Raw genomic sequence first — 13,978 nt, 5'->3', positions numbered from 1 at the left:
TGATAGCTGCAGTGTCTCCCAGAAGCGCTGATTGTTTGGTTGGGGGGAGGGGTGTAGCCGCCATGTTTCTCCTTGACACAAGTGCGCTCCCACAGTACTGGCAAGGCAGTCCCTTCTCCGCACTAGTGTAGAAACCCCTTTTTGACGCACATTTTAAATTGTCCCTGCCAGTTTAAAATCAGACTGACGAGGGCAAGGTGGAACTAATTGCAGCGGTGGGAGTGTCTGTCTGGTGCTCAAGAGGGAATTCCATCTCGAGGTGGCTTGGATTGCCTTAAAGCACAGCAAGATCCCAGAGTGGTGGGCCCCTGTTCGGCTACCTAGCTGCGTTCCCCACCCCAAAGTTTACATGTTTAAGTGAAGGTTGCATTACTCGCTTCTGTGGAGCCTTCGATGTCAGTAGCCACTGCCAGTTAACATATGTCACTCTTGTGTTGGAAAATGGCAGCTTTGTTATAAATTAAATATTTTTTGAGAGAAAATAAAAGAGGTGGTTTCTTGTTGTCTCTTCCGTGTGCTCAGCTGTGCCAAGTGCAGGGGTGTTTACACCACCAAGTGTGGGATTGGGGAAAGAGGATTAAAATTATGGAATGTATCTAGGGTCGTTCCTTTAGCCAACCGGTATGCTATCAGCTACCTTGGGGCAGGAATTTCCATGCTTACGACAAATGGCTGGCCTGAAACTGAGTGTTTTTCCAGTGTTGGGACCAACTCGATTGAGGTGAGATCATCGCAATCCTGCCACGTCACCCACGCGTCTGCCAAGCCCTTCAGGGCTTGAGCCCAGCATGCATGCTCCCTCCAGTGCCTGGCTGGCTCATCTCTTGTGACTCGAGGGTACAGTCCCTCCGCTCAAGTCTGATGCCCTGTGGGTTCAAGTCCCCACTCCAGACAATACAGGTACCACGACCGGGATCCACTGTCGTGCGCAAAGTGAAAAGCCGCTGATGGGGTGGTCTTCCCCCAGTATTCTGGGGGGCAATATTGGTTCCACGTGGCGTTATTTTGTCACTGGTTGCAGGATGTCGTCCGCGTAACAGGCGATGCACAGGGAGTTTCAGATCTTCTGAAGGAGCCCTCCGGTTGATTCTCGCATTGCCACTTGAATGGGCGGTGCCAGGCCTGTAGCTGCGAGTGCAAGCGGGGGGAAATGTGTCCTGTGTCATCTCAACATCTTCCCAAGGTGGGCAGTGGTTAGCAGCATGGGCACCGTAACTATTCCGAGGGGCGTTGGAATGGGGGCTGCCGCATGTTTGCAGTGGAATGCAAATCTTTGTATGTGGTTGTGGCATTGGTCAGGAAGGTGGAAATTTGCAGACGGGATGTTTTTGCATCTGTTTTAAATCGAGCAAAACCTTTTTCCTTGAGAGCTTTGCTGGCGATCGGGCATTTCCTGTTGAGATCTAGAGTAAAGCCTGCCCTTTGAACTGTTCCCCACCACCTCCACTCTTTCAACTGTCGGGCCAAAATCCAAACACCCATGTCTCCAGGACCCCACCAGAAGAGACAGTGGTGGATTCTGCTCGGCAGCCAACTGCCAAGCCCAGCTGATGGCGGCGCCTAGTTCACTAGCGCCTGGCACCTTTTGGCGTGTGAATGGGTAACCAGTCCACTTGAGATGAGAGGCTGTAACAACGCCGGAGTTGCAGAACAGTGATGGTAGCAGACAGGCGACCATTCAGCGCATCGTCTAAACGTGACCCTGCATATTCTTCCTTTTGAGATGGTTGGCCTGCCGACACCAGGCTCTCTGGCAGAGCGAGGCCCCAGCCACTCCTGGCGTGAAAGAGTTTCCTACTATGTCGACATCGCTGCTTCTGCCAATTGCCTCAAACGCCTGCCTGCTCGTTCTACATCCTTGCCTGTCTCCAAACGGGGTGGGGGTAATTTGGAGGTGGCTCAATATTGTTGAATGGCCGCTCTGCCACCTTAATGCCAGAAACAAATCCACTCCTGGGATTGTTGTGCAGGAGAGGAGCAGAAATGCTAGCATGAAGCAGAGGCACTGAATGGGCAATTTCTGCCCTGTATCCTGTGTAAAACCGTCCACCCTACCCCAGTCAGGGTCACTGCAAGGCCCCAGATAAGCAGCCTCGTCACTTGCTTGGAAGAGCTCTTGTGGCTTTTAATGTGATTACTCCGGCTCCAAAGTGAGCTGGAGTTTAAATACGCATAACCCGCTGGGTGTCAAAATGCGAAGAAAAGCATTTCCTCTAACTCAGGGGGGGCCCGAGGGTGAGTGCGGTGGTTCCCGGAACTCAGCCCTCAGTTCTGGGAACTTATCTGCAAGGGTTTTTTTTTAAATGGTTTTGACAAGTGTGCACTTTCCTGCCCTTATCTTCAAACCCGATGATTGACCACATTGGCAGCGTGAGTGAAGATGTGAAGGTTAGCCTTGTACACCAGAATTATCCTGAACGAAAAGGATTAAACTTCGAGGCCGGTGATCCCACAAGTGTTGGAGATTTAGTGGAGGGGGGGGCTACTCTAACCGAGGGCTTTTTTAAAGATGATTAAAGGATTCGATACGTTCGATGTTCCCCCTGATTGTGAGAGGACAATGAAAATGTCAAATTTCTGTGGAAAATTCAATGCCGAGATCTCGCTCACGGACTTGCATGCGATCACAGACGCGCGCGCACTCTCCGATGCACGTACATGATTGAAAAATGGAGGAAAATGAAAATCGCTTATTGTCACGAGTAGGCTTCAATGAAGTTACTGTGAAAAGCCCCTAGTCGCCACATTCCGGCGCCTGTTTGGGGAAGCTGGTACGGGAATCGAACCGTGCTGCTGGCCTGCCTTGGTCTGCTTTCAAAGCCAGTGGTTTAGCACTAGCATGCATGTGCTAGCACACGTGCTCCTGGGCTCGCGCACACGGACCTGCTCGTGCGTCCTTGCGCGCTCATGCATGCGCCCACACTGACCCGCTCGTGCACGCACATGGACCTGTGCTCATGTGTGCACACGGACCTGCTCGCGCTCCCTTCAGCAAGCAGCTGGCCCTAAGGAACTGGATTGACTCAAACATGGACTTTGTATCAATGCCTGACCGCCAGCCCCATATCCTCAGCGCAGGCACATTTTTAGAATGATTGCCTTTAATCCCTGTGGAGATTATCTGAACTGATAAACGGCTTGTAAAACTGGGATTGGCTTGGTTTAGTGTGCCAACAATACCGTGACCCTAACACGCACAAACCCTTTTCATCGCTCGGTAACCAGCAATGATTCAGCCATGCGTCACACCTCCGTGTTACGATTACACTAGGGTCGTTGATTAATGCACGGCTCCCATTCAACCCCAGAGCTAATCATTTGGTTATGAAATTTCAGAAGAGGGTGAGTCACTGCGGAGGGAACGGTGATAGGTCAGACTCTTTTGTGACCCCACCCACCCGCAGCCTGGGTGCATTGAATGACGGAACTGCATTTTTCTAGCACCTCTTGCCCCCACTTCCCCAAAGCTCTCCGCAGCCAATCAGATACTTTCTTTCGGGCGGTGTCACTGTCACGGCACTGCACATGCACAGTGCACAGCAAGATCCCACACAGCAATGCAGTAACGCCCCCAGATCACCGGTTCAGTGATTGACGTTGGGGGGAGGGCCAAATATTGGCCCCAGTACAAGCAGAAATCCCAACGCCAGCCCTGCACCCTAAACTGTGTTCCCTCAGTACTGACACTCTGACAGTGCAGCGCTCCCTCAGTACTGACCCTCCGACAGTGCCGCACCCCCTCAGTACTGACAGTGTGGCGCTCCCTCAGTACTGACCCTCTGACAGTGCGGCGCTCCCTCAGTACTGACCCTCTGACAGTGCGGCACTCCCTCAGTACTGACTCTCTGACAGTGCGGCACTCTCTCAGTACTGACCCTCCCACAGTGCAGCACTCCCTCAGTACTGACCCTCCCACAGTGCGGCGCTCCCTCAGTACTGACCCTCTGACAGTGCGGCGCTCCCTCAGTACTGACCCTCTGACAGTGCGGCGCTCCCTCAGTACTGACCCTCCGACAGTGCGGTGCTCCCTCAGTACTGACCCTCCCACAGTGCGGCACTCCCTCAGTACTGACCCTCCCACAGTGCGGCACTCCCTCAGTACTGACCCTCCCACAGTGCGGCACTCCCTCAGTACTGACCCTCCCACAGTGCGGCACTCCCTCAGTACTGACCCTCCCACAGTGCGGCACTCCCTCAGTACTGACCCTCCCACAGTGCGGCACTCCCTCAGTACTGACCCTCCCACAGTGCGGCACTCCCTCAGTACTGACCCTCTGACAGTGCGGCACTCCCTCAGTACTGACCCTCCCACAGTGCGGCACTCCCTCAGTACTGACCCTCCCACAGCGCGGCACTCCCACAGTGCGGCGCTCCCTCGCCGCTGACCCTCCGACAGTGCGCCGGAACTGGATAATGTGGCTTACATTAACACCGCAGTGAAGTTACTGTGAATAGCCCCCAGACTTCACATTCCGGCATCTGTTCGGGTACACGGAGGGAGAATCAGAATGTCCAATTCACCCAACGGCGCGTCTTTCGGGACTTGTCGGAGGAACCCGGAACACCCAGAGGAAACCCACGTGGAGAGCATGCGGACTCCGCAGTGACCCAAGCTGGGAATCAAACCCGGGTCCCTGGCGCTGTGAAGCCACTGTGCTACCGCACTGCTCTCTCTGTGGCATCTTGTGTGCAAGTCGACATCCCCAGCCTTTGCGATGGCGACTGTGCTTTGGGGATTGTGAAAATAAAGAAGAATCTGATTGGCTTTGGGAAGTCCTGAGGGGAGGGGGCACAGACATGAGGTTCCCGTTTTGTTGCTCCCTTGGCCTGTTGTTGTTTGGATGCATGTGGCCTCCATGTAACTACAATCGGGGGGGGGAGAGAACGGGGAGGAAGAGCGAGAAACTCCCATGCACGTAGGCACGAGGCATTATGCCTCATAGACCCAGCAGAAAGATCATTCTCCCTCATCTCTGCTTCCTGTTGAACATAGTGTGAGGTGCGCAGTTTGAGAGGACTAACGACACGGGAATACACAATGGACGGTAGGACATTAGGATGTACAGAGGACAAAAAGGACCTTGTGTGCTAGTCCATAGGACAGGTAGCTGAGGTGGTTAAGGAGGTGTATGTGATGCTTATCAGAGCCGGGAGGTTATGTATAAAACGCTGGTTAGGCCCCAGCTGGAGTACTGTGTGCAGTTCTCGTCGCCACTCTATCGGAAGGATGTGATTGCGCTGGAGAGGGTGCGGCGGGAGATTCACCAGGAGGCTGCCTGGGCTGGAGTGTTTCAGCTGGGAAGAGAGGCTGGTTAGGCCGGGGGTTGTTTTCCTTTGAGCAGAGAAGGCTGAGGGGGGGACCTGATCGAGGGGGACAAAATTATGTGGGACACGGTGGATGGGGAGGAACCTATCCCCTTTAGTGGAAGGGGCCAATAACCAGGGGGCACAGATTTAATGCCGGGGGCAGGAGGGGATTTGAGGATCATCCTTTTGACCCAGAGGGTGGTGAGAATCTGGAACTTGCTGCACAAAAGGGTGGTCGAGGCGCGAACACTCACAACATTTGCGAAGCATTTAGACGCGCGTTTTAAACACCGTCGACACACACGGCTACGGACCAAATGGGATCAGAATAGACAGGTGCCTGAGGGCCGGCACAGGCCCGATGGGCCAAAGGGACTCTGCGCTGTAAAAACTGACTCCAATGCAAACGTGCCAGATTGCAGGATTGAGCCTGTTTACATGTTCTTCTTGAAGGCTGTGCTGTACGTGTAGAGGACTGTGGGGGGAGGGGGGAGTGAAGAAGGACAAGAGATGGATTAGGACTGACTGCTCTGGCCCTCGAGGGAGCGTCACTAAATCGTCAACAAAGACCAGAAAAGGGGTTGATAGAAAAACACAACCCTGATCATTCTCCCTGGCCACCCACACAGAATATATATACCCTGGTATCCGTCCTCTGCACAGAGACGGGCGGAGCAGAGATGTGAGATAAGGCGCTGAAAAGGAAGTTGCGACTTGATGGTGTTATCTCTGCATTTTTGCAATACAGACCTGGATTTCGAAGTATTTTGTTTGAGGAAATCAGCTGCTATGCAGCTGAAAATGTTTACCTCAAACGTTTTGGGGGGGGGGGGGGGGGTGTGTGTTTGGGAGCGGGTGCATGTTGCCAGCTCTGGATTTCTGTTTCCTCCAGAGCTGGAAGGTTGTGAGTTCAAGCCCCCTCCTGAAATAGTGCGGCGCTACCTCAGTACTGACCCTCCCACAGTGCGGCGCTACCTCAGTACTGACCCTCTGACAGTGCGGCACTCCCTCAGTACTGACCCTCCCACAGTGCGGCGCTCCCTCAGTACTGACCCTCCCACAGTGCGGCGCTACCTCAGTACTGACCCTCCCACAGTGCGGCACTCCCTCAGTACTGACCCTCTGACAGTGCGGCGCTACCTCAGTACTGACCCTCCCACAGTGCAGCGCTCCCTCAGTACAGACCCTCTGACAGTGCGGCGCTACCTCAGTACTGACCCTCCCACAGTGCGGCGCTACCTCAGTACTGACCCTCTGACAGTGCGGCGCTACCTCAGTACTGACCCTCCCACAGTGCGGAGCTCCCTCAGTACTGACCCTCTGACAGTGCGGCACTCCCTCAGTACTGACCCTCTGACAGTGCGGCACTCCCTCAGTACTGACCCTCTGACAGTGCCACACTCCCTCAGTACTGACCCTCCCACAGTGCGGCGCTCCCTCAGTACTGACCCTCTGACAGTGCGGCACTCCCTCAGTACTGACCCTCCCACAGTGCGGCACTCCCTCAGTACTGACCCTCCCACAGTGCGGCACTCCCTCAGTACTGACCCTCTGACAGTGCGGCGCTACCTCAGTACTGACCCTCCCACAGTGCAGCGCTCCCTCAGTACAGACCCTCTGACAGTGCGGCGCTACCTCAGTACTGACCCTCCCACAGTGCGGCGCTACCTCAGTACTGACCCTCTCACAGTGCGGCGCTACCTCAGTACTGACCCTCCCACAGTGCGGAGCTCCCTCAGTACTGACCCTCTGACAGTGCGGCACTCCCTCAGTACTGACCCTCCCACAGTGCGGGGCTCCCTCAGTACTGACCCTCTGACAGTGCGGCACTCCCTCAGTACTGTCCCTCCCACAGTGCGGCACTCCCTCAGTGCTGACCCTCTGACAGTGCGGCGCTCCCTCAGTACTGACCCTCTGACAGTGCGGCACTCCCTCAGTACTGACCCTCCCACAGTGCGGCACTCCCTCAGTACTGACCCTCCCACAGTGCGGCACTCCCTCAGCATTGACCCTCCCACAGTGCGGCGCTCCCTCAGTACTGACCCCCTGACAGTGCGGCACTCCCTCAGTACTGACCCTCTGACAGTGCGGCACTCCCTCAGTACTGACCCTCCCACAGTGCGGCACTCCCTCAGTACTGACCCTCTGACAGTGCGACACTCCCTCAGTACTGACCCTCTGACAGTGCGGCACTCCCTCAGTACTGTCCCTCCCACAGTGCGGCACTCCCTCAGTACTGACCCTCTGACAGTGCGACACTCCCTCAGTACTGACCCTCTCACAGTGCGGCGCTCCCTCAGTACTGACCCTCCCACAGTGCGGCACTCCCTCAGTACTGACCCTCTGACAGTGCGGCGCTCCCTCAGTACTGACCCTCTGACAGTGCGGCGCTCCCTCAGTACTGACCCTCTGACAGTGCGGCGCTCCCTCAGTACTGACCCTCTGACAGTGCGGCACTCCCTCAGTACTGACCCTCCCACAGTGCGGCGCTCCCTCAGTACTGACTCTCCCACAGTGCGGCACTCCCTCAGTACTGACCCTCTGACAGTGCGGCGCTCCCTCAGTACTGACCCTCTGACAGTGCGGCGCTCCCTCAGTACTGACCCTCTCACAGTGCAGCACTCCCTCAGTACTGACCCTCCCACAGTGAGGCACTCCCTCAGTACTGACCCTGCATCAGTGAGGCACTCCCTCAGTACTGACCCTGCATCAGTGAGGCACCCCATTAGGAGTATTAGACTCAATTATGGCGCTCTAGTCTGTGGACAGCTGAGTGTAACTGGGAACCATCTAACTCTGAGCCAATGGAGCCGCCGTTAAGCATTGCCCAACGTGGCACCATTGTTCCTGACGTGCTTTGCTACTGCCCAGGAGCAGTTAGGCGCTGGTCTGGCTCCAGCAGGCTGGCTGGCTGGGTGGGCCCCTGGTTCTTCATGTGGCCGATTAGAACACTCAGGCCTGAGAAGATATTTTAATGTTCAGCGACATTCCTTGCATTCCGGGCATTGGCCAACACAGCCTGCGTGCCTGGAGTGAAAGGACATCCTGTTCTCAGTGAGACAATGGGGCCCGCCAGTTCCAAGCACAGGGGATTAACCCTTTCACACACTCCATTCACAACAACAGAGTTAGGGGGCAAATTCCAGGGCGCGGGAGCCCCCCTGCCAGGCAGCTGAAGGCACGGCAGCCAATGGCGGAGCGATGTGAATCGGGGGGGGGGGGGGGGGGGAGAGAATGCTCGAGAGGCCGGAATCGGAGCAGCGCAGAGATCTCGGAGGGTTGGAGAGACTGGAGGAGGTTACAGAGATAGGGAGGGGGATTGTAGGGGCTCGAGGAGGTTACAGAAATAGGGAGGGGGTGTAGGGGCTGGGGGAAGTTAGAGATAGGGAGGGGGTGTAGGGGCTGGAGGGGGTGTAGGGGCTGGGGGAAGTTAGAGATAGGGAGGGGGTGTAGGGGCTGGAGGGGGTTGCAGAGATAGGTAGGGGGTGTAGGGGCTGGAGGAGGTGACAGAGCTAGGGAGGGGGTGTAGGGGCTGGAGGGGGTGTAGGGGCTGGAGGGGGTTGCAGAGATTGGTAGGGGCTGGAGGAGGTGACAGAGCTAGGGAGGGGGTGTAGGGGCTGGAGGAGATTACAGAGATAGGGAGAGGGTGTAGGGGCTGGAGGGGGTTACAGAGATAGGTAGGGGGTGTAGGGGCTGGAGGAGGTTACAGAGATAGGGAGGGGGGTGTAGGGGCTGGAGGAGGTTACAGAGATAGGGAGGGGGGTGTAGGGGGCTGGAGGTTACAGAGATAGGGAGGGGGTGTAGGGGCTGGAGGAGGTTACAGAGATAGGGAGGGGGATTGTAGGGGCTGGAGGAAGTTACAGAGATAGGGAGGGGGTGTAGGGGCTGGAGGAGGTTACAGAGATAGGGAGGGGGTGTCGGGGCTGGAGGAGGTTACAGAGATAGGGAGGGGGTGTAGGGGCTGGAGGAGGTTACAGAGATAGGGAGGGGGTGTAGGGGCTGGAGGAGGTTACAGAGATAGGGAGTGGGTGTAGGGGCTGGAGGAGGTTACAGAGATAGGGAGGGGGATTGTAGGGGCTGGAGGAGGTTACAGAGATAGGGAGGGTGTGTAGGCGCAAGAGGTGATTTGGAAATGGGCATAAACTTTTAACATGAGGCAATGCCGGACTGGGGGTCAGCAAATGTGGAGTGATGAGTGAAAGAGACTCGATGCAACTCGCAGAGCTCTGGGCGACCGTGCGATTACAATAGGTGGATGGTTGTGATCAACGAGCCAATTCTGGTTGAGACATGGTAAGTATGATTGCCCCTATCCTGTGTCAGCCGTGATGCTCTATGATAGCGCACTCTCGGTCGAGTCACCACTCCAGAGACTGGAGAACAAAATCTAATCTGCAACTCCCCAATGCTAGTGCCGCACTGTCAGAGGGTCAGTACTGAGGGAGTGCCGCACTGTCAGAGGGTCAGTACTGAGGGAGTGCGGCACTGTGGGAGGGTCAGTACTGAGGGAGCACCGCACAGTGGGAGGGTCAGTACTGAGGAAGTGTTACACTGTCAGAGGGTCAGTACTGAGGGAGCGCCGCACTGTCAGAGGGTCAATGCTGAGGGAGTGTCGCACTGTGGGAGGGTCAGTGCTGAGGGAGTGCCGCACTGTGGGAGGGTCACTACTGAGAGAGCGCCACACTGGGAGGGTCAGTACTGAGGGAGTGCTGCACTGTGGGAGGGTCAGTACTGAGGGAGGGCCGCACTGTGGGCGGGTCAGTGCTGAGGGAGCGCCGCACTGGGAGGGTCAGTGCTGAGGGAGCGCCGCACTGTCAGAGGGTCAGTACTGAGGGAGTGCTGCACTGTCAGAGGGTCAGTACTGAGGGAGTGCTGCACTGTGGGAGGGTCAGTGCTGAGGAAGTGCCGCACTGTGGGAGGGTCAGAGCTGAGGGAGCGCCTCACTGTGGGAGGGTCGATACTGAGGGAGCACCTCACCGTGGGAGGGCCAGTACTGAGGGAGCACCGCACTCTTGGAGGATCAGTACCGAGGGAGCACCGCGCTGTGGGAGGGCCAGTACTGAGGGAGCGCTGCATTGTGGGAGGGTCAGTACTGAGGGAGTGCTGCACTGTCAGAGGGTCAGTACTGATGGAGTGCTGCACTGTCAGAGGGTCAGTACTGAGGGAGCTCCGCACTGTGGGAGGATCAGTACTGAGGGAGCGCCGCACTGTGGGAGGATCAGTACTGAGGGAGCTCCACGCTGTCAGAGGGTCAGTACGGAGGGAGTGCCGCACTGTGGGAGGGTCAGTACTGAGGGAGCTCCGCACTGTGGGAGGGTCAGTGCTGAGGGAGCTCCGCACTGTGGGAGGGTCAGTACTGAGGGAGCGCCGCACTGTGGGAGGATCAGTACTGAGGGAGCTCCACGCTGTCAGAGGGTCAGTACGGAGGGAGTGCCGCACTGTGGGAGGGTCAATACTGAGGGAGCGCCGCACTGTGGGAGGGTCAGTACTGGGGGAGTGCCGCACTGTGGGAGGGTCAGTACTGAGGGAGTGCCGCACTGTGGGAGGGTCAGTACTGAGGGAGCACCGCACTGTGGGAGGGTCAGTACTGAGGGAGTGCCGCACTGTCAGAGGGTCAGTGCTGAGGGAGCTCCGCACTGTGGGAGGGTCAGTACTGAGGGAGTGCCGCACTGTCGGAGGGTCAGTACTGAGGGAGTGCCGCACTGTGGGAGGATCAGTGCTGAGGGCGTGCCGCACAGTGGGAGGGTCAGTACTGAGGGAGCGCCGCACTGTCAGAGGGTCAGTACTGAGGGAGCGCCGCACTGTGGGAGGGTCAGTACTGAGGGAGTGCCGCACTGTCAGAGGGTCAGTACTGAGGGAGTGCCGCACTGTCAGAGGGTCAGTACTGAGGGAGCGCCGCACTGTGGGAGGGTCAGTACTGAGGGAGCTCCGCACTGTGGGAGGGTCAGTACTGAGGGAGCTCTGCACTGTGGGAGGGTCAGTACTGAGGGAGCTCTGCACTGTGGGAGGGTCAGTACTGAGGGAGTGCCGCACTGTGCGAGGGTCAGTGCTGAGGGAGCGCCGCACTGTGGGAGGGTCTGTACTAAGGGAGCTCCGCACTGTGGGTGGGTCAGTACTGAGGGAGCGCCGCACTGTGGGAGGGTCAGTACTGAGGGAGCTCCGCACTGTGGGAGGGTCAGTACTGAGGGAGTGCCGCACTGTGGGAGGGTCAGTACTGAGGGAGTGCCGCACTGTGGGAGGGTCAGTACTGAGGGAGTGCTGTACTGTCAGAGGGTCAGTACTGAGGGAGCGCCGCACTGTCAGAGGGTCAGTACTGAGGGAGTGCTGTACTGTCAGAGGGTCAGTACTGAGGGAGGGCCGCACTGTGGGCGGGTCAGTGCTGAGGGAGCGCCGCACTGGGAGGGTCAGTGCTGAGGGAGCGCCGCACTGTCAGAGGGTCAGTACTGAGGGAGTGCTGCACTGTGGGAGGGTCAGTGCTGAGGAAGTGCCGCACTGTGGGAGGGTCAGAGCTGAGGGAGCGCCTCACTGGGGGACCGCCGCACTGTGGGAGGGTCGATACTGAGGGAGCACCTCACCGTGGGAGGGCCAGTACTGAGGGAGCACCGCACTCTTGGAGGATCAGTACCGAGGGAGCACCGCGCTGTGGGAGGGCCAGTACTGAGGGAGCGCTGCATTGTGGGAGGGTCAGTACTGAGGGAGTGCTGCACTGTCAGAGGGTCAGTACTGATGGAGTGCTGCACTGTCAGAGGGTCAGTACTGAGGGAGCTCCGCACTGTGGGAGGATCAGTACTGAGGGAGCGCCGCACTGTGGGAGGATCAGTACTGAGGGAGCTCCACGCTGTCAGAGGGTCAGTACGGAGGGAGTGCCGCACTGTGGGAGGGTCAGTACTGAGGGAGCTCCGCACTGTGGGAGGGTCAGTGCTGAGGGAGCTCCGCACTGTGGGAGGGTCAGTACTGAGGGAGTGCCGCACTGGGAGGGTCAGTACTGAGGGAGTGCCGCACTGTGGGAGGGTCAGTACTGAGGGAGCTCCGCACTGTGGGAGGGTCAGTACTGAGGGAGAGCCGCACTGTCAGAGGGTCAATACTGAGGGAGCGCCGCACTGTGGGAGGGTCAGTACTGGGGGAGTGCCGCACTGTGGGAGGGTCAGTACTGAGGGAGTGCCGCACTGTGGGAGGGTCAGTACTGAGGGAGCTCCGCACTGTGGGAGGGTCAGTACTGAGGGAGTGCCGCACTGTCAGAGGGTCAGTGCTGAGGGAGCTCCGCACTGTGGGAGGGTCAGTACTGAGGGAGTGCCGCACTGTCGGAGGGTCAGTACTGAGGGAGCGCCGCACTGTCAGAGGGTCAGTACTGAGGGAGCGCCGCACTGTGGGAGGATCAGTGCTGAGGGCGTGCCGCACAGTGGGAGGGTCAGTACTGAGGGAGCGCCGCACTGTCAGAGGGTCAGTACTGAGGGAGTGCCGCACTGTCAGAGGGTCAGTACTGAGGGAGTGCCGCACTGTCAGAGGGTCAGTACTGAGGGAGTGCTGCACTGTGGGAGGGTCAGTACTGAGGGAGCTCCGCACTGTGGGAGGGTCAGTACTGAGGGAGCGCCGCACTGTGGGAGGGTCAGTACTGAGGGAGCTCTGCACTGTGGGAGGGTCAGTACTGAGGGAGTGCCGCACTGTGGGAGGGTCAGTGCTGAGGGAGCGCCGCACTGTGGGAGGGTCAGTACTAAGGGAGCTCCGCACTGTGGGTGGGTCAGTACTGAGGGAGTGCCGCACTGTGGGAGGGTCAGTACTGAGGGAGCTCCGCACTGTGGGAGGGTCAGTACTGAGGGAGCTCCGCACTGTGGGAGGGTCAGTACTGAGGGAGTGCCGCACTGTGGGAGGGTCAGTACTGAGGGAGTGCCGCACTGTGGGAGGGTCAGTACTGAGGGAGTGCCGCACTGTCAGAGGGTCAGTGCTGAGGGAGTGCCGCACTGTCAGAGGGTCAGTACTGAGGGAGTGCTGCAGTGCCAGAGGGTCAGTACTGAGGGAGCGCCGCACTGTGGGAGGGTCAGTACTGAGGGAGCGCCGCACTGTCAGAGGGTCAGTACTGAGGGAGTGCTGTACTGTCAGAGGGTCAGTGCTGAGGGAGTGCCGCACTGTCAGAGGGTCAGTACTGAGGGAGCGCCGCACTGTGGGAGGGTCAGTACTGAGGGAGTGCTGTACTGTCAGAGGGTCAGTGCTGAGGGTGTGCCGCACTGTTGGAGGCAATTTGAGGCTGATGTGCAAGCTTTGTCTTCAGTGGGTTCCCTCTTCTCACCCAGCAGCCAACCCTGTGCGCGCGGGGGCCCTCCAAGCTCTGTGACTCTCTGAAGTGAGTCAGGAGTCGTGCGAACGCCCGGGGAGCCTGGCACAAATGTGCCCCTGATCTCCAGTCCGATGGAGTGGATTAACCCTAATCGTTCCGTCTTGTTGAAGATTCAGAGGCTGTCACGGAGATCCTAAAGCCCCACGTGTACAATCGATGGCGCCCTGTGCTCAAGGGAAACCGGACATTGCACCCCGCGCCCCACACACACAAATCAACCAATCGGGCTCCACAGACACAAATACACCCTATCCCCCTCACCACCATGCCGAATCTGCCTATTCTTCCCCCTCCCCGGGCACAGTCTTGCTTGGGCAGTGTGCAGCCCTGCCTAAACAG

The 13,978-nt window shown here is 57.9% G+C and overlaps 1 protein-coding gene across 1 annotated transcript in view; it reads left to right on the top strand.

The window, feature by feature from the left end:
- Window positions 1-2,349: 2,349 nt before the first annotated feature.
- The window catches only part of LOC119958612 (mothers against decapentaplegic homolog 6-like), a 15,812-nt gene continuing 4,183 nt past the window's right edge, over window positions 2,350-13,978 (top strand). The window contains exon 1 of the mRNA XM_038787092.1: window positions 2,350-2,443. Coding sequence (XP_038643020.1) covers window positions 2,350-2,443 — 94 coding nt within the window. The remainder of the gene's footprint in view (window positions 2,444-13,978) is intronic.

Source organism: Scyliorhinus canicula, chromosome 30 (genome assembly GCF_902713615.1).
Source record: "Scyliorhinus canicula chromosome 30, sScyCan1.1, whole genome shotgun sequence".
NCBI classification, from domain to species: Eukaryota; Metazoa; Chordata; class Chondrichthyes; order Carcharhiniformes; family Scyliorhinidae; genus Scyliorhinus; species Scyliorhinus canicula.
This window is presented reverse-complemented; position numbering and strand designations above follow the sequence as displayed.